General features: G+C 36.5%; 1 protein-coding gene across 1 annotated transcript; it reads right to left on the reverse strand.

Annotated features, from left to right (window-relative positions):
* Positions 1 to 16,859: 16,859 nt before the first annotated feature.
* Positions 16,860 to 17,966, reverse strand: LOC148995847 (zinc finger BED domain-containing protein 4-like). Its single transcript, XM_089119153.1, has one exon. It carries the CDS (start codon positions 17,964 to 17,966, stop codon positions 16,860 to 16,862), a length of 1,107 nt encoding a protein of 368 aa, XP_088975279.1.
* Between the last annotated feature and the right edge of the window lie 2,705 nt (positions 17,967 to 20,671).

A 20,671-nucleotide genomic window follows, 5' to 3' on the forward strand; every position in this document is an offset into this window, starting at 1 on the left:
AGTCAAACTAGGAGTTATGAGCAATTTAGTACTTTTGGTTGCTGTATTGCCACCTATGGGTCAATTGGGCACATACTCTGATAGGTTCTCCCCAATTTGAGGCCCTACCATCTGGCTGAGTTTCAAGTCTCTAGGCCTTACGGTTTGGGCTGCACGATGCGTTTAGGGGATTTTTTTTTCTCCTAGCAATTACAAAAGGTGAAAACCTTTTGAAAACCTAATACCTAATAATAATGATGATAGCAGTAGTAGTGTAAAAGCATATGTATAGATACAAACCATTGAACAGTATATACCAATTTAAATGTATTTAAATAAGTGAAACTTATTGAACAAAATATTTAAAAGACTGAGAATAATTTAAATAGTACCTAACCAGGAACATTTTAGCTTACCTGACAAAACATTTATTGCCTGATCATGCAATGACTGTAAAAAAAGAAAAAAAGAAAATGAAAAAAAACATAATAATCCAACCATGCAATGTGTAATTATCTCCACTGAGCTGTGTTCAATGATGAAGAGCTCATTATAAAACCAGTAAAACTGCTTTATCAACCATCTAGCCTGGTTAAATGAGAGCTATTTTTATCTAATACACACTGTGATGATGGCCTGACAGTAATTTCTCTCCGTTCCTCCAGTGCACATGCATGTGAGAGGGAGTTTATGCCGCATTCACACTTTGTGAAATCGCCCAGGCTCTGTCTGAAATCCTTCTCTTCAGTTTTAGCTGGCTGCACAGCCCTTTGTTTGTTTTGTTGATTTATGCGCTGACGAAAGTGGTTTCAAAAGGACACGTTTGACATCTTCAGATTGTTTCTGGGCTCGTGTTTGTAAATGTAAATGAAGTAGATGTGGATTACTGGGTTAAGATGGTGGCTGCCGGTGGTGAGGGGGGTGGTGTGGGTGGATCCATAAAGACACTCTCAATGCCAAACAAAGCGTTCAATCATGCTCTCTTTAAAGCTTTATTGTAAACAGCAGCTATATAACCCAATCATGTTGGTCCAAACCTGTATGACCTTCTTCATTATGCAGAACTCAAAAGAAGGCATTTTGTATAATGATGGGGTTCAAACAACTTTAGATCACACTCACGTTCATTGTATTATATTGAGAATAAATATATAACCTCTATATATAATAGTAAAAATATATCTATATATAGGCAGGTGGTGCTGGGGAAGAAGAGGGACAAGAGAACTAAATATAACGTTTACTTAATATACAAAGGTGAAAGAAAAGGCAGAGATGTGTCTTTTGTGTTCCATATAAGTTTGAGATGACACGAGGTAGAGAAAAAGACTACAGATTTTTTTTTTTATATAAAATTGGGAAGTCAAATCAGACCAGAAATGTTGCCTGGTCTGATGAGTCTGGATTTCTGTTGAGACATTCAGATGGTAGAGTCAGAATTTGGCGTAAACAGAATGAGAACATGGATCCATCATGCCTTGTTACCACTGTGCAGGCTGGTGGTGGTGGTGTAATGGTGTGGGGGATGTTTTCTTGGCACAATTTAGGCCCCTTAGTGCCAATTGGGCATCGTTTAAATGCCACGGCCTACCTGAGCATTGTTTCTGACCATGTCCATCCCTTTATGGCCACCATGTACCCATCCTCTGATGGCTACTTCCAGCAGGATAATGCACCATGTCACAAAGCTCGAATCTTTTCAAATTGGTTTCTTGAACATGACAATGAGTTGACTGTACTAAAATGTCCCCCACAGTCACCAGATCTCAACCCAATAGAGCATCTTTGGGATGTGGTGGAACGGGAGCTTCACATCCCACAAATCTCCATCAACTGCAAGATGCTATCCTATCAATATGGGCCAACATTTCTAAAGAATGCTTTCAGCACCTTGTTGAATCAATGCCACGTAGAATTAAGGCAGTTCTAAAGCTAAAGGGGGTCAAACACAGTATTAGTATGGTGTTCCTAATAATCTATAACCCGATCTCATGACAAAATCTAACTTTTTTTTGCGTGATAGAGATTTCATATGAATTTGTAGAAAAACGTGTGATTCAGAAAGTAATGTACGGCAATAAACATGAAGATCCACCACTAAACCTAACCGTCAGTGGCGCATACGCACATCGTACGAAAATTTAAGGATCAAGATTGTACGAATATAAATTAATTATGCTTTGAACTAATTGTTACAAAGCAGCAATTTCATATGAATTTGTTCAAAAACATACGATTGCGAATAAACATTTAAGAAAGTAACGCAACCGTATATGGGGCGTAATCATACGAAATTATGCAATTAAGATTCTTTCATTTTAAATTTTAAGTACCCTGTAATTCACTAAAATAAAATATAAAAATACTGTAGTTTTACTCATTTTCATGAGTGTGCTGAACGAATCCCCACAGCTATTACATTTATTTTTTGTACGTTGATGCTGTAAATGAGATTCTCATTGTTTAGTGCTCGATAAATATTGCTTAGAATATGAACATGTGCACGTTAATAGCTTGTTTTGTTGCTAACTACTTAATTAAAAACAAGCTCGCATGTAGTTTAGTTTATGTTTCTTTAAATTAGTTCCAGATTACCCCAACATTGATTTTCCAATGAAGCCAAAGGCTCTGATTTTCACAAACTTATTAAGACATATTAAATGGCTTCTATTCATCTTCCCTGATAAAAAAGATCACGTTATACAACATCGTTTTGCAGTGTTGCTGGATGTCTGGGTGTGTGTTTGGATTGTCTGTCTCTGCATTCCTCTCGCTCTATTGTTCTTTCCTACATGTGGTTCTCCTTGTCCATCGTACCAAGGGTCTAGTTCTTCATCTCCCCCTGTTTCTCTCTGGTGAGTGCGAGATATCTGGCTGTCGCCCAATTTGCCGGTGCTGTGTCGTAATTGCTTTTTGTTGGTGGAAAAAAAAAGAGAAATAAAAATTGATTCCTTGTGGCGCCTCCCACTATCCTACTTTCCCCGTCTCTCTTCTCTGTGTACGTGAAGAGCGTTTGTCTGAGGAGAACTCATCAGCGATGCAGTTGTTCTCTCGCTGTTTACTTTTCATTTTTCACACATGCACTTTTATAGACTTTCTGCCTTCCCTTTCCTCTGCCTCTTCGCAACTGATTTCTGTTGCTCATTTCTCGCCTTCATTCTTTTCCAAAAGCTCCTGAAGAATCTGAAAAGATGGCAATTTCGCAGCATGCTCCCAATAATAGGAGGGAGGGAAACATATTTGTTTCTGAGTGAGATGTATGATGCTGGGATTTCTTTTAATTGGGAACAGACTTATTACGGTTGACTTTGTACAAATTACATACCGCCGGTTTTCTCTCCATAAGTCGCGAGAAGCAAAACCATATCTGTACTTTCATTATACTCTCATTAAGTTAGAAGAATACTCAACCCAAACATTTTAATTTTGTCAGAAGATATGGTTTCAAACCCATGTGATATTGTCTGTTGGATATATAAAAATAAATATAGCAGAATTTACTCTGCTTTTTCATTCTCAACATTTAAATCATTATTCACTGAAAATCTTGTTGTCTGCCATAGGTTTAAAATGTTAAAATACATTGGTTCACTTCAGCAGTTCCTACTGGGAGATATAGAAATTGCAATATTATTAGATAAAAAAAAACATATTTTTACATTCACAGTGACTGACAACTACAGTGTATATTAGTTGCATAAGTTGAATCTTGTATAACTTATAGAAAAAATGTAAAATTGTTTAACTTATTTTTAGGGGTCAACCGATATGTGATTTTCAGGGCCAATGCCGATACCGATTATTACAGATCAAATGGACCAATAACCGATATTTTGAACCGATATATGTATAGTATAGCTTATGTCTGGTGTAAAACTGTAAATTAATTTTAAACATAACAAATACTTTCTTTAAATGATTTTAAACTTATCTTTTAATCTGAGAACTATTATTATTAAGCACCCAGAAGCATTCTGTAAACATTTTGTAAAACTTAAAGACTCTATTTTAATGTTTATATACAATTTTAGTCATCGAAATGCATTTCTAATTAATTAAAATCATCAAACTTATTCAATTTATTTACAGTTTAACCAAAATTACATTTTTAGGGCTTTGTGAAAAACCAAACTTTTATTTTGACGGGTTGCCCCGGTCGACCCCTACTTATTTTGATGAGTCAAAGTAATGCAAAAACAATGGAAGCTTGTTTCCAATACCCAGAATAATAAAAAAAGGTAATTGTGACTTTATCTCAGAATGGCATGACATAAAGTAGCAATTGTGTTATAAACTCACAAATCTTTTTTTCTCAGAATTATATTTATATATCGCAATTCTTACTTTATAACATGCAATTGTGTGCAATTCTGAGAAGAAAAGTCTGAATTGCAATTTATAATTCACAATTCTGACTTTATAACACAATTTCGACTTTAATCATACAAATCTGACTTTAATAACTCACAATTGCAAGTTTAAATCACGCAATTCCGAGAAAAGTTGTCACAATTGCGAGATATAAAGTCAGAATTGCGTGAAATAAAGTCTCAATTGTGTTATAAATTCAATTACGTCTTTTTCCTTTTTTTGCAATTCTGACTTTATAACACCCAATTGCGAGTTATAAAGTCAGAATTGCGATATAAACATAATTCTGAGAAAAAAAGTCAGAATTGCAATTTATAACTCAATTTTGACTTTAAAACATAGTTGCGACTTTATATCATGCAAATCTGACTTTATAACTCGCAATTGCAAGTTTATATCACGCAACTCTGAGAAAAGATGTCGCAATTGCGTGTTATAAAGTCGCAATTGCATGTTATAAAGTTCTGACTTTTTTCTTGCAATTCTGACTTTATATCACGCAATTCTGAAAAAAAAAAGTGAGATTTGCGAGATGTAAACTTCCATTTGAGAGATAAAAAGTCACAATTCTCTTTTAAAATGTTTTATTCTGTGGTGGAAACAAGCTTCCATAAAACACATATCTTGTCACATATATTGATCATATATGTTTTTAAAATGTATTTATCGCCAATGAGTTTCAAATGATCTAAGGGTGAAAGCGAATGATGTCGAGTTTTGTAGAACAAATCCTGATCTACCACGGAAACGTTCTTTTCTCGGTCATATCTGGTCTCGCAATACTCCACCGTTGCATCCGTCTTCAACCAGACTTTCAAAGAACCGCATACTTACTGATATTGTAAATATCCACTCTTTGTTATAAAACACTTTGTACGTTGAACTGCATCTGAAAAACATCTGTGATCTTCTGGCCCCTCGTATTAAAAGGGCCCCTTCGTAAGACTCCAGCTCGCTTTCATGGGTCTACATGTCGGGATCAGAGTTACCCGGCGGGACGGGGAGGAGGGGGCGGGGGACTTTCCTTATCTGAAAATAAGTTGCTTGTCATCAGGCTGTCAGTGAAATCTTCTTTCTCGTCAACTTGCACGTGAAGCTATTTTGTGTTCCACTTCGACCCCGCCTGAAACCCAACGCGCGTGTACGCCTCGGCGATATATCATGATGTGTTTACACTGGAATCTGAGAGTCATACTGTCTCTGTATCAATCACGCTTAGTGAAATTCACTTAAGCGAAGACTTATCGTATGACTTCCACATTTTCAATTTAAGCTTAATTGGCCGGTGTGTGTTTTGGTCTGAGGCCAGCGAGCGTTCGGGAGGGGAGTGTTTTTCCACGGAAAGTACTTGTGTCCACAATGGTTCACTAACAGCCTCGCCAAAGTCACCTTGACAGCTGGTCCAACAATGCGGTTGTTGATTTCATACTAAATTTAATTTGGGCGGAGCGTTGTGATTGGCCTGCCTCGGTTTGGTCCCATCCCAGCCGTATGGAAATAAACAGCCTCTCTCTCTCTCTCTCTCTCTGTGTGTGTGTTATTGTCTTTCTTTCTTTCTTTGCACAGTTGTTTACTTGTTTGGCCCCGTCCCCTCTCTCTCTGTGTGTGTTGGTCAAATCTCTGTATCCACTCTATGTTGTTGGTGAGTTTTATCTTCTCTGTTCTCAAGAACATTCCCCTCGTGTCCTCTCAGCCTGTATCAACAGAGATTAGTGATTTACCTCCAATGCACACACACACCACTCGCCCAAGGTGAATGGAGAGCTTTTACGCGTGCTGGAATTTGAAAATAGTAACGGTGTTTCTCGGCCGAGCGCGTTAGCCTACTTTTCCATTCGCTGCAAAACAAGCTCTCAAAAAAAAGCATGTTCGCCAAATGCATTGTCGATGGATTTTGCGGTATTAAACATTTAGACTTTGTTAGGTTTGTTCGTCTATATAGATGCAAATTCACTATTTAGTACTGTTTGCACTTTAGCGTAACAGCCACAGTTCTTCTTAACTCAGCGCTGTGCTTAAATGGCATAGCTTCATTCTCCACTTTTTTTATTTCAGCGCAAATATGCCTATTTACGTAAACTAGGCTTTATATACATGGTAAAAAAGTATTGTTGGTTTAACTTAAAAAAATAAGTAACCTGGCTGCCTTAAAATTTTAGGTTCATTGAAATGGAAAAATTGAGTTAATACAATAAAGGAACTTGAAATATTATGTTATTTGAACTACATAAATTAAATTGATTAAACAAAAGAAAAAATAATGTGATTACAAATCAGGAAAATATTTTTTACAGTGTGTGTATATATATATATATATATATATATATATATATATATATATATATTTACAGTGTGTGTGTATATATATATATATATATATATATATGTTCTTTCTGACATGTTGACATAAATGTGTCTTTTAGACATTAAATATTTTATGATTTTACGTTTATGCTCGGTAATTCAACTCTGTTATGGGAAGAATTTATATAGATTGTAAATAATGTGCCATTGTTATTTGATGTTTATTAGATTTTTATTTTTATTTTAATGTGACCTTCATTACACTCAACCCTGAATGTAACAGGGTTGAAATCAAGTTTAATGTTCTTTATCTACTTTTTTTTGTATTATTTACGATTTGATTAGTATTAATTGTGTACTATTACATATTTGTATCATACTTTTTGTTTAAGTTGTAGTAATTTTTATTTGGTTTTGTCATTTTTATTAATTACGTAATTTTACACTTTTACAAATGTTGATCAATAAAATTATGACGTGTTTTGTACATTGCTTTAACTCATCAAAATAAGTTAAGCGATTTCCAAATCATTGATTCAACTCATTTTCTTAAGTCATTTTAAACTAATTTAAACATCCAAGTTGATTTTACTTTAAAAAAAAATATTTACCTATTTTCAGTTAGTTGCCATGGCAACATTTAGGCTACAATGATTTGATTACAGCTTTATTTCAATTAAAGAAAATTATTTGTAATATTTTACTTTTAATTAATAATAACAAAACTGATGATTTACTGGCACACAAAATTAAATTATTTAGTTATTCTAAATATATATAAAATGTATAACCAATTGGTTATTTTTATATAACCAATTTTGGAATAACATAGGGCGTTAGGTTTTATGCTTCGAGTTAGTTATGAAAAAAAATATTGATATTTTGCAAGGATGTGCAATATAATGTACAATATGGTCTTATTGATTTTTTTTTAAATGAAAACCAACCCAATTAAATTGCTAGATGTAAACATTTGCCACAAATTCAAAGTTTCTGAAGGTTTTTATCCAGCATTCATCCATAATATATTTGATAGGCAGTCATTTGTAGAATATATGAATTGAATTACAGGCTAGACAATCAAAGCGACACAGACTGAGATGTGAGCGCATTGTGAGCCCTGTTCCTTTGAACATGGTAGCGAAGGCTTGAGTTTAAGAGTGAGCCTGTAAATAATGCTATAAAGAATATATATAGGAGTAAAGGAGCACTCTAAAAAATGCTGGGTTGTTTTAACCCAATTTTGGGTAAAATATGGACAAACCCAGCACATTGGGTTAAAAATGTAATTTAAAAATATAACCCAATGGCTGGGTTTGTCCATATTTTACCCAAAATTGGGTTAAAACAACCCAGCATTTTTTAGAGTGAGTGAGTCAATTCTGTTTTGTCTTCACATTTAAATGTTTTCTGTGATGAATTCAGCAGGTACTTTCCACACATTGTTTGTGTTTTTGTGATAGGGTACACACAAATAATACAGAGAAATCGCTCTCTGATGGAAAAAGTCTTCACTTACTATTTCAACGAGGTCCAATATTTATATTATTCACAAACTTTTCGAAACGCTGCAGTGTAATTATAAAGAGCTTTGGTGCAGTACTTCATTCATTAAGTCTGAAAAATGAATCAGCAACTTTTATGTGTCCGTGTCAATTTGATCAAAATTGAGGGGGAAAAAAAAATCCATCAGCAATTTCTTTTTTTTTTTTTAATAGCACTGAATTCCAAGGCCACCATTTCAACAGCGCCAGAGACGGCCATTGATTTCATTAGGAGAACATGGGGAGTGGATTATTGGATGATAACTGCTTCACAGTAAGTCAACAACAGATCAATACAAAATGGCATTATACCTTGTTTGTTCATGTTCATGAGCGCAGCGCAGATGCTCGGCACAAACAGAAGGAGCTCGGGTTCTTTTCCACTGGGCCTTTCACAGGGCAAAAACTAAGATTAAACATTGCTGTGTTGGGCATGGAGGGTTGAATATGGACAATACCGGGTGTTTTTTATGTGTAAAACTGATCTGGGAGTCAAATCCCTCCAAACCCCAAAAGAAATTAACATTTTGTTTGGAGTTTTTAGGCCTTTTTTTTTTTTTTTTTTTTTTTTTTTTTTGCATTGTGACATTTTTGACCAAGTTAAAATTAGAAAATTTTATAAAAATTACAGTAAAAAACAAATATTATAAAATATTTTACAAAATAAAATACTGAATTTTCAGCATCATTACTCCAGTCTTTAGTCATCCTTCAGAAATAATTTTAATATGATGATTTGCCTCTCAATAAATATTTTTATTATGGTTGTGCAGCTAAATAATATGTAATTGATCCCTAAATATGATTCAAATATTAAAAAAGATATAATAATAATAATAAATCTTGAATAATTAATACAGCAGTGTAGTGTTTGTGGGACTTTAAAACTGTTTTAAATAATAATAAAGGCATTATTATATTAATATGTTAATTAAAGAACAGTATAGGCCTATTATATATGCATTTATCTTTGTATTTTAAATGGTAATCAGATTTTAAAGGGAGAAAAATCATTATCATTTAAAGCTACACTCTCAGAAAAAAAGGTAAAAAAGCTGTCACTGGGGCTGTACCTTTTCAAAAGGTACACTTTTGTATCCAAAGGCTACATATTGGTACCTTAGTGGTACATATTAGCACCTGAAATGTACATATATGTACGAAAGCTGTCACTGGGGCGGTACCTTTTCAAAAGGTACACTGCATATTGGTACCTTCACGGTACATATTTGTACAATTATGGTACCAATATGCACCCTTTAGGTACAAAAGTGTATATTTGCTCATGAAATGGACATATTAGCACCTAAAATGTACATATAATCACCTAAAATGTACATTATGCACCTAAAATTGACATATTACCACCTAAAATGTACATATTAACACCTAAAATGGACATTAGCTCATCAAATGGACATATTGGCACCTAAAATGTACATATTAGCACATAAAAGGGACAAAAGTGTACCTTTTGAAAAGGTACAGCCCCAGTGACAGCTTTTGTACCTTTTTTTCTGACATATTTGCTCATGAAATGGACATATTAGCACCTAAAATGTACATATAATCACCTAAAATGTACATAATAACACCTAAAATTGACATATTACCACCTAAAATGTACATATTAACACCTAAAATGGACATATTATCTCATGAAATGGACATATTAGCACCTACAATGTACATATTAGCACATAAAAGGGACAAAAGTGTACCTTTTGAAAAGGTACAGATCCAGTGACAGCTTTTGTACCTTTTTTTCTGAGAGCTTATATGGTTCTAAAAATAGGCTTTATTTTTTTTATTTTTTTTTTTTTCAAACAAAGTATAATTCCTGTCTGTCTATTTGTCCCTTTTGATTTCATGGTGAAATGTGACCTGGATATGTTTGCATGAGTCTCTGTTAACTAGCAGTTTTAGTCTTTGAAGAAATGAATGTGCCAGCTTGTAAAAGACATGTTCTTCAGTAGGATAGAAACTCTTTTTTACTGTATAAGTTCATGATTTATTTATTCATATTACAAAGCAGCAGATTTGTGTACCACACAAGAAGGAAAAATACTCCAATTGAACTGTATAAATAATAGATCAGTGTTTGTTTCAAACATAGCAGAAGAGAAATGACACAACATAAGATGAATGATAGCATTGTGCAGACACTACAAATATATAATGTATTCCGCTGAGATATGTTGCCTCAGCGTTTATGTTCGACATTTGTTTTTAGCTTCTGTTAAGAAAACAAAAGCATATTACGTTTAACTTAACACATTCTCTTCACATATGTGAGTATACACATGTAAAATTAGAATAATATACTGAATGAGTGCAGTACAGTGACAGTACTGACAAATCACAACATTCTTCACAAAGATGTTATACTAATTCAAACATTTCAGATGACACTACCATAATACTTTGATATATACCATAGTAACGAATGCAGTCCAGCTATGTACTTATTATAGTAATTACAATTACTGGGTAATAACTAGGTACTAACTCTGAACCTACTCCTAAGCCTAACCCTAACCCATGTACAGTACTTGCCTTATATTGGCCAGTACTTTCTTGGTAAGTACACGTAAGTACTGTACTGTTAAAGGAAGCGTTACCAATATTACCATACATGTCCATTGTATCATGTTATTCTAACCCGATCTCACAACAATTCGTACGTATTTTACGAGGTGGCTAATTCATATGATCTCACTCGTACGTCTTTTTTTGCTAAATCGTAGATATTTTACTAATTGCGCACGTATTTGACATATTATAATTGTATCACGTTTTTCCAACCTGATGTCACGACAATTCGTATGTATTTTATGAAGTGACTAATACATATGACCTCCCTCGTACGATTTTTTTTTTTTGCTAAATCGTAGATATTTTACGAATTGTGCCTATTCGACATATTTTAATTGTATCATGTTATTCTAACCTGATCTCACGACAATTCGTACGTATTTTACGAGGTGGCTAATTCATATGACCTCATTAGTGCGATTTTTTTTTTTTTTTGCTAAATCGTAGATATTTTACGAATTTGTACGTATTTGACATATTTATTTGTATCATGTTATTCCAACCCGATCTCACGACAATTCGTTCATATTTTACGAGGTGGATACTTCAGATGACCTCACTCGTACGATTTTTTTGTTGCTAAATCGTAGATATTTTACGAATTGTACATATGTGACATATTTTAATTGTATAATTTTATTCCAACCCGATCTCACGACAATTCGTTTGTATTTTACGAGGTGGCTAATTCATATGATCTCACTTGTACGATTTTTTTTTTTTTTGCTAAATGGTAGATATTTTATGAATTGTACGTATTTGACATATTTTAATTTGTATGAATTACCTACCCATGACCCTGCCCCTAAACCTAACCCTACCCATCACTGGGGTTCAGACAAATCGTACGAATTTGTTCGAGTGAGTTTGTACGAACTAGCCATCTTGTATTTGCTCGTAAGAATTCGCACAAATTTTGGCTTTGATTATTCAACAGCCTTTGACCTGACCAACTCACATTCCCAACATCAGTGGGCCAGTTGAATTAATAAGACATGGTTGTGATGTCACAAAATGATGAAGGCTTAGCTCATGGATATTAGATCATGCAGTAATTTAACAAATAACCAATTGAGATGATTTCACAAAGTTCAAGTCAAAAAAGTAGACATATTCGCACGGTAAATTAAACCCTTGAATGCACCTCCACCCGTGTGCCCCATGTACTGTAATGGTGCATTCCATTTTAAATTAGAAGTTCCTGCTAGCAACCTGAAGGTACGAAAACATGGGGGCACCTCTCTCAAAGGTTTTAAGCCATTCATAAAAGGCCTTTTCTCTTTAGGAGCCATAAAGTCTGGTTTGAACACTGGGGGCTGAGTGACATGTTAATCAGGGGATCAACAGACCCCAGCAGTCGTGGTCCAGAGGTGGAGGTGCACTTAGGCCTAATCCCCTTGTGTCCTACAGAGGTCTGGAAGCCCGTGGAGGAGTCTCAGCAACTGTATATGTCCAGCTTAGCGAGGTAAGATCAGAAACTTTTCAATCCAGTCATTCTCAACTGGTTTTGCTTTAGGACCAGGAACATTTTGCACTGCATGCTTAATACTTCGATTTGTACATTTTCTGAAGAACACAGTGCTAAGATGTTCAAGGTGGTAGGATGGTCTTGTATTTATCTTACAACAACTTAACCTGCTATTTAACTAACATAGTATGATCATTGGAGAAATTACCTAGCTAGTCACAACAGTTCCCCTGAAACCGCAATAATATTGTCACATATCTGCCGATTGAACCATGTTGGTTCAACAACATAAAACTGACATTAATGACACCATACAAATGGTGGATTAACGGTTTATGATGAAAAGATTGAAATTCAGGCTTTTATTCACAAATAAACATTCACCAACACATCAGTCATAGTAAATGGAAGCTCAAGCATGTTCGCTTGCCGTTTGAGAACCAATGAGGTTCATTCTCATGTTACGCATCATGTTTGAGATTCTGCATGAACCAATGAGGTTCATTCTCACCTTTCGCATCACGTTTGAGCTTCAGGAAGAACCAATGAGGTTCATTCTCATGTTACGCATCACGTTTGAGATTCTGCAAGAACCAATGAGGTTCATTCTCATGTTACGCATCACGTTTGAGCTTCAGCAAGAACCAATGAGGTTCACTCTCACGTTACGCATCACGTTTGAGCTTCAGGAAGAACCAATGAGGTTCATTCTCGTGTTACGCGTCACGTTTGAGCTTCAGCAAGAACCAATGAGGTTCATTCTCACGTTACGCATCACGTTTGAGCTTCAGGAAGAACCAATGAGGTTCATTCTCATGTTACGCATCACGTTTGAGCTTCAGCAAGAGTCAATGAGATTCAATTTTCATGTTACGCATCACGTTTGAGCTTCAGCAAGAACCAATGAGGTTCATTCTCACGTTACGCATCACGTTTGAGCTTCAGGAAGAACCAATGAGGTTCATTCTCACGTTACGCATTACGTTTGAGCTTCAGCAAGAACCAATGAGGTTCATTCTCATGTTACGCATCACGTTTGAGTTTCAGCAAGAACCAATGAGGTTCATTCTCACGTTACGCATCACGTTTGAGCTTCAGGAAGAACCAATGAGGTTCATTCTCACGTTACGCATCACGTTTGAGCTTCAGGAAGAACCAATGAGGTTCATTCTCACGTTACGCATCACGTTTGAGCTTCAGCAAGAACCAATGAGGTTAATTCTCATGTTACGCAGTATAGTGTTGCTTTTTAGAAATGCACCCTGGGCTAGTTTCTAAGCATTTGCTCACTGATCCAGTTCAAATTATCCCATCTCCAGAAACCGCAATAGTGTTGCCAAAAGTTTTCTATTTTCAAATTTACACCATTTTAAAATTTAGTTTGCTTTTTTTTTTAAGTTATTTACTAATTATCTCATTGATTTTTTTTATAGTAGCTTTATTGAAATCCACTACTTTTTCTAAGTAGATTGTCATGTAACTAGCTATTTTATGGTAGATCTCAGCATAGCTAATTTTGTAATTATTTTTGTTAATACACCATGCCGCTCCAATTTGATGTATAGGAACTGGGTTACCTTGTACATCATCAAATCAGTAATGCACAGTTAGTTTTTGAAACACACATCCTGTCACGAAAGTTGTAGCACAGCAGTAACACTCTTCCAGAAGACTCTCAAGTCTAGTCTGTGTATTCATTTAAATGAACTGAACAGCTGTCAGGTACTCTATGCCCTCACTCACTGGCCTGAAGTACTGACCTGCATTTCCCAATATGCATTTTATTTGAAGAAACCTTAAAGGCAGCTGTGAAGAAATAGCGAATATGACTCATGTTTTGAGCTAACAGGGTGATTTTGCAAGATGATTGTTTTTACCAGGGTCTATACAATTGCAACTAGAAGGGGTGGACTTCAAAGATGTTTTTGTTGAGTTTAGCGTCACCGCTGGTTTCTCAGCCTTTTCTCAATCTTTTAATCTCTCTACTCCCATCATCATTAGCGACTCCATAGGTAGCTGGCTAATTATCTGCGCGGGGCAGCACGTTCATTACTGTCTCATTGGTAGGTCCGACGTGTCGTGGGAGGGTACATGCAGGGGCGAATGAACAGCTTAAGGTTTTCCCTCACATTTTTAACAGTGAGTCAACCCAAATCAAATATGTAGGCAGCTAATGAGTTGCATCCTTGTAGCCGAATGCTAATTTTGCATTAACTAAATTCATCTCTGCCTCTGGAGGGCATCTCTTGGCAGGCTGGAGTAGGCGAAGGAATAGGAAAGTTATTTTGAATACAAATTTCAGAGTTCATGTATTGGGGCATATGATAACAGATTGCTGTTGACTTGAGAATTGCAAATGAAACTGATGTTACAGAGTCATACCCTGCTGACAAAACTGATTAAACTAGCCTAAGGTGGTTTGATAGCACAGAGCTGGTCAGACTAATGTAGTTTGATGGTTTAAGTGAGGTTTGGGGTATATAGAAAAACTTTTTATAAACAAATTTGAGAACTGTGGGGTAATTTGTGCCATATTAATGCTACAAGCCCAAAATGTATAACAAAATGTTAACGTTCAAGAGATGAAATAAATGCGAACAAATGCACCACTGATAATTAGTTACCTGAGACGTTGGCACATCTTACCCCACAGCTCTTTTTATTGGCAAAATGCATATTTACAACATGTTAAACTCATTTAACAGCATTTGTGGCAAATTATCAATTTGCCACAATTATCGTAAGAAAAAAAAACATTTTGACATGATTTTTTGAACGATTTAAAAGAAAAATGTGAAGATTATAATTTGTCTGTCAAATTGTGTAAAGCTGTTTTCATCATTTATACGGCTGTTTCATTGACATAAAGTTATAAAGCTCAATAACATATTTTTCAGGCTAAAATCACATTAACTTCCATATTGTTTAATTTTTGTGCCTATTGCTGCTATTGAAAAAGTGAATATTTTTACATGTACAAATTGGCACCATTCACTTCCATTATAAGTGTCTCATTGTTACCCAGATAAGTCTAAATTATTATTATGCTTCTTGGTAATCAACATTACGCCACAAATGCTGTCGATTGAGCCTATAACCTGCATTACACCTGAAATATTACTTTAGTTGTGATAGTCTTTTCTTCAGTATTGTGATGTATATCCGAGTGAAACGACTTCTGGAACAAAAACAAATGTAGGGCGGATGATTGGGTGATTGGATGGGAGTGGTTTGCTATTGGTGGATCTGATGTGATTGACAGGTTGCCCCGCCCTCGTCATCAGAGAAGAGCTGCAAGAGGGAATGAGGAACATGACCTTAAAATGATAATAACATACATGTATAAATCATTTATAATAAATACTGCAATTTTCCCTATTGCAGTATTTGATTTCATGGTGACTTTAAGGGAATGGCACATCTTTCCCCACTCATCTCCACAGTGAGCTATTTAAACTGCCTTTTATTTAGACTGCACTACACAGACAATTACACTAACACTTTTCCCTGTGTGTTGTCAGCAGATTATTAAAGCAGTTTCTCTCTCGTTCTCCTGGCTCACAGCGCGTCTTTGCTGGACTGGAAAGGCCTTTAGCGTGAAACTGTCTCATGCTTGAACACTTCACTTTGCCTCTCAAGTGCCTGGGAATTGCACTAATTTTTTCTTTTATTATTGTGAAGATGCCTTCCTCATTTGACAATCAGTTGTGGGTGAAATTAGCCTTGTCATTTCCATGCCTGCATCCCTCCATTTCTGTGGCTCTCATTGTTTCGTCAGAGCTGCCGACAACTGAATTTGCTAACAGTGATTTATATTTTCCTCCCTTGAATTATGGTTTCTGAATGTTCAAGTGAGCTACACACATTCACTCTCAATGCTTTAATTCATATAAACTGTTAAAATTTCAAATGCATCTCAGTAGGAGAGAATACTTGCATATTATTGATGCATATCCTCACATTTATTTACAATACGTACACTAATATATATATATATATATATATATATATATATATATATATATATATTAGTGGTGCACCGAAATTAAATTTCTGGGCCGAAACCGAAAATTTAGGATGCACTTGGCCAAAAACCAAAACTGAAGCCGAAAAAACATATACTATTTAATATAAATATACATTTAAATTGTTTGAATTTAATGGATCAGAAAAATCACAAACCAATAGAATAATCAAACTTTTATTAACAGTTAGGCCTACATAACAAAACCTAAAATATCTTTAACAATAAATAAACATAAATAATAATACCAAATAATATTATTCTTCAAGTTTTATGTTCCACCAAATAAAATAGTTTTAACAGTTGTGCAAAAAAGATCCACAATTATCTGAATAACTGCACACAAAATCACAGAATGGCAGTGGGCCTCTATTCTGCTGCTGCATGTAAACAATGGTTTCCTTACATTTTAAATTGCTGTGCAAAACAACAGTGCAAAAACAGCAATAGAACTTAATCCAAACTCAAACTGTAAACAACATTTTGGCCCATGTAGCCTTAGGAAACACAGTTGTGCAGTGCTACGCAAATTTTAATGTAACTGCTATCCACACACAGAAAATAGGACTGCTGTTTATTTAAGCAAAAGTGGCAGGTTTCTCTTTAAAAACAAAAGTTGCTCAGCTTTTTGACAGGATAGACGGTTCCTCTTCTCATTAAGAACATGTGATGCTGCACTGAATAGTCTCTCACTGTCTGTGCTGGTGCTTGGGGCAGATAAATACCTGCGTGCAGTCCGCGCAAGCAATGGAAACCGGTCTTTGTTCGCGCGCCAGTAGTCAAGGGGATTGTCGCTTCTGGCAATGGGTAGTTCAGCTAGATACGTCTCTATTTGTTGTGCGGCTGCGCTTGTTCCGACACCGCTACGAATCGGCGTGCTTTCCTGTAAAATTTCGTCAAACATCTCAGAGAGTGAGGGAGTGTATGCCTCCTCACTTGTACGTAAGCGTTTCTCAGGCACCGTTTGCGCTGCGCTCCCCGTCGAGTCTCTTCCTTCACCAGATGATTCGATCTCCGTCAGCACTTTTAGTGTCATTTCACGCACTCGCTGCTTTTTTTCTTCGTCAAAGTAATGTTCTTTAAAGCGCGGGTCTAGTATAGTTGCAATACAGCAGAGAGGGTTGGACTCAGTTTCTTGAAAGCGCTTGTTAACAGCCTCCAATAGAGTCTTTTTAGCTGTTTTTACGCCGTGATCTGTTTCCACCTCTTTTCCAAGCAGACGTTTCAGTGCTGCTATCAAAGGAATAACCTCTGCAACCGAGGCTTTAGCCGAGCTTATTTCCTTGGTCATCTGTTCGAAAGGGGCGAGAAGAGACACTATGTTTTCCATTAGTATCCACTGGTGTGCACTCAAAGTAGCGGGCAGTTCGTAATCTGTCATATAGGCAGCTATGACCAGCTTCTGTTCAAGTAGACTTTGCAACATGTAGTACGTACTGTTCCAGCGAGTAGCTACATCTTGCTGGAGTCGTTTGGGTGACATCCCAAACTGTATTTGCAAATCTTGCAGTCGGGAATAAGCAAGAGGAGAATGTTTAAAGTGTCCCACGATTTTTCTACCGATTGCTGTTATATCTAAAATGCTGCGCTGACTCAGCACTCCTTCATTCACAGCCAACTGAAGCGTGTGTGCCATGCATGGTATGCTGTTCAGTCCACTGTCCTCCATAGCCTTTATCATATTCCGTGCATTATCTCGGACAATCGCGTGCACATTAGACTTCTCAATGTGCCAAGTGTCAAGCATTGTAGACAAAGCATCAGATATCGCTGCTGCAGTGTGTGACCCAACAAACTCCTTTGAGTGAAGCAAAATGTTTTGCAATTTAAAATCGTGGTCAATCCACTGCGCTGTTAAGCTAAGCATGCTAGTTGGGCTAACGTCTGAGCTCCAAATGTCTGTGGTAAAACTTAGAGTTTGTGTGTCTGTGGACATAAGCTCGTGAACGTGCTTTGCGACTCGGTCATACATTGCAGGTAGACATGTTTCAGCAAAATAGCGTCTGCTTGGCAGTGTATAACGCGGCTCAATATGTTGTATGAGCCTACGAAATCCTGTGTCCTCCACGACAGAAAACGGCTGGTCATCCAAGGCAATGAATTCCATTACTTTCTCAGTAATGCCGCGTGCTTTGGCACTGTCATCTGCAAATTTCTTAGCCTTTTCAAAGAGTGTGGCCACCGAGGGTGTTTGTGATGTAGTTGAGGTAACGTTACTTTTAACTGATGTTGTTTTGCGGTACTCCTCATGTTCGATTGGATGTCGTGATTTCAGGTGGTGTATCAAACCTGTTGTCGAAAAGTTCTTTGGCACCGCACCCCCTCTTGAGACTTTTGCTGAACAAATGTTACAAATTGCAACTTTGGTGTCCTCATCTGAAACTTTAAAATACTTCCATACCGCTGACATCTTTGATATGCAGACGCGTGATAACAGCTCAACCGTGAGTGAAACTAGCGCTTGCGCACGTGAGTGAAACCTAAGCGCTTGCGCACGGATGGGAGGGGCGGGTGGGTGACATTAATTTTCGGTTTACGTTTTCGGCTGGGGTTTTTTTTTCGGCCCGAAACCGATAATGCCATTTTCGGCCGAACATTTTCGGCGGCCGAAATTTCGGTGCACCCCTAATATATATATATATATATATATATCAAAATATATGAAGCAGTTTTCAACTGTTTTTAAGATTCATCCCATTTAAGTCAGTTTAATGCAATTTAAGTTGAAATGACTAATACAGTCTCATCCCAAGAAGTCATATAACTGACGTCTTGGGACGTCTTTTGACCATACGTCAATATCCGCCTTTTTAGGGCCCCCTTAAACATCGGTAGATGACGTTATCGGATCCTAACGCTACCCCAGACCTAAACCTACCCCTAAACCTACCCCGTCCCCTAACTGACGTTAAAGGTAAAGCGTCAGTTGTATGACGGCCCGGGATCGTCATCTACCGACGTTTAAGGGGGCCGCATGGTCAAAAGACGTCCCAAGACGTCAGTTATATGACGTCTTGGGATGAGACTGCACTGAAATGACTTAAACATCCAAGATGATTAAAATCGAAAATTAAAATCGGCCTTTAAAATCGAAGGTCTTTAAAACTGAACTATGAACTATCACAACACGTATGACAACCAGTGTAATAAAACATTGCCAGATTAACGTTAATCTGTTTTAGATAAAACCGAACGCGCTTTTAGCGTCACTCAATGGTCGTTTCACATTGAAAGTGTCGTGAAACATTCAGGACGCAACAGAATAAACATTTTTTTTTCTGAAGATATGATCAATAAGTTGTGACAACATATGTTTTTAAGTCACTTTAACCAAACAATTTCAACTTTTTTGATAAGTTACAACAGATTCAAGATTCTATAGTCATTTTAATGTAATTTAAGTTGAAAGGACTCAAACATCCAAGTTGATTGTACTCAAAAATGTAAGGTAGTAATTATTTTTTAGTCACGTTTTTCCCCCCATATTTTTCCAGAGAAGTAGTCTGAGAATTACGACGAAATATATATATGTATAGTTTTCCTCGGTGTCGCCTACAGCTCCATGCCTAGTGTGGGGAGTTTGCTGGTTCTTCGAAGTCGATCTGACACAGAATGGGGGTCTGAAAGCACTTGCGGTGTTGTACGAGTGCTGATGTGTGTTGTGAGGTGAACGCACACGGCTAACAGACAGAGCGCCAGAGGAAAGCTCTATTTTTGGACTCAGATATAGATAAGTTTGGCAGCTCTTTTCACTGCGTCTCAAAGAGCTACAGGTCAGCCAGCAACGAACCTTAAACGAGTAAAAGAGCGAGTTGTAATCTGGAGCCGGCTCACCCTTCCATCCCTGAGACAGCCCAACATCTGCCTACTGGTGCGGGAACTGAAAAATTGGAAAATGGAAATATGGATTTTGCAGTGCAGAACAGAACGGCATAGAGAGGATTTTGAAGAAACGCTGCCATGCTAAAAGTTTATTCAGTGATTTGAAAGATAGGATTAGCAAAAACGTATTATGTCTGGATTTGTTCAAATAGGCACTTAGGTTTCTTAACACTCTGCGTGGATACATCAGTTGCATTGATCTTATGCTGCATTATGCTTAATAGATGTATTGATCCGCAAATGTAATTCTCTGCTGTACTGAAGGAATCAATGGGACGTAGACCGTTTCTGTGTGCCAAATCTTTTAATGCTGCATTAAATGAGGCAAATATTAGATTTGAAATACATGCTTTTCTCTAAGGAGGGCAAGAGAGGAAATAACTTCGTAAAAAAAAAATCAAAACATCTTTCAATGGAAGTGAATGGAATCGGTTTCAATTTCAACCGTAAAGCAGCAACAAAAAACTCAGAGCAAATAATATGAAAGTTTTAACTTAATGAATA

Source organism: Pimephales promelas, chromosome 2, assembly GCF_988280905.1.
Source record: "Pimephales promelas chromosome 2, fPimPro1.hap1.1, whole genome shotgun sequence".
Classification (NCBI taxonomy): Eukaryota; Metazoa; Chordata; class Actinopteri; order Cypriniformes; family Leuciscidae; genus Pimephales; species Pimephales promelas.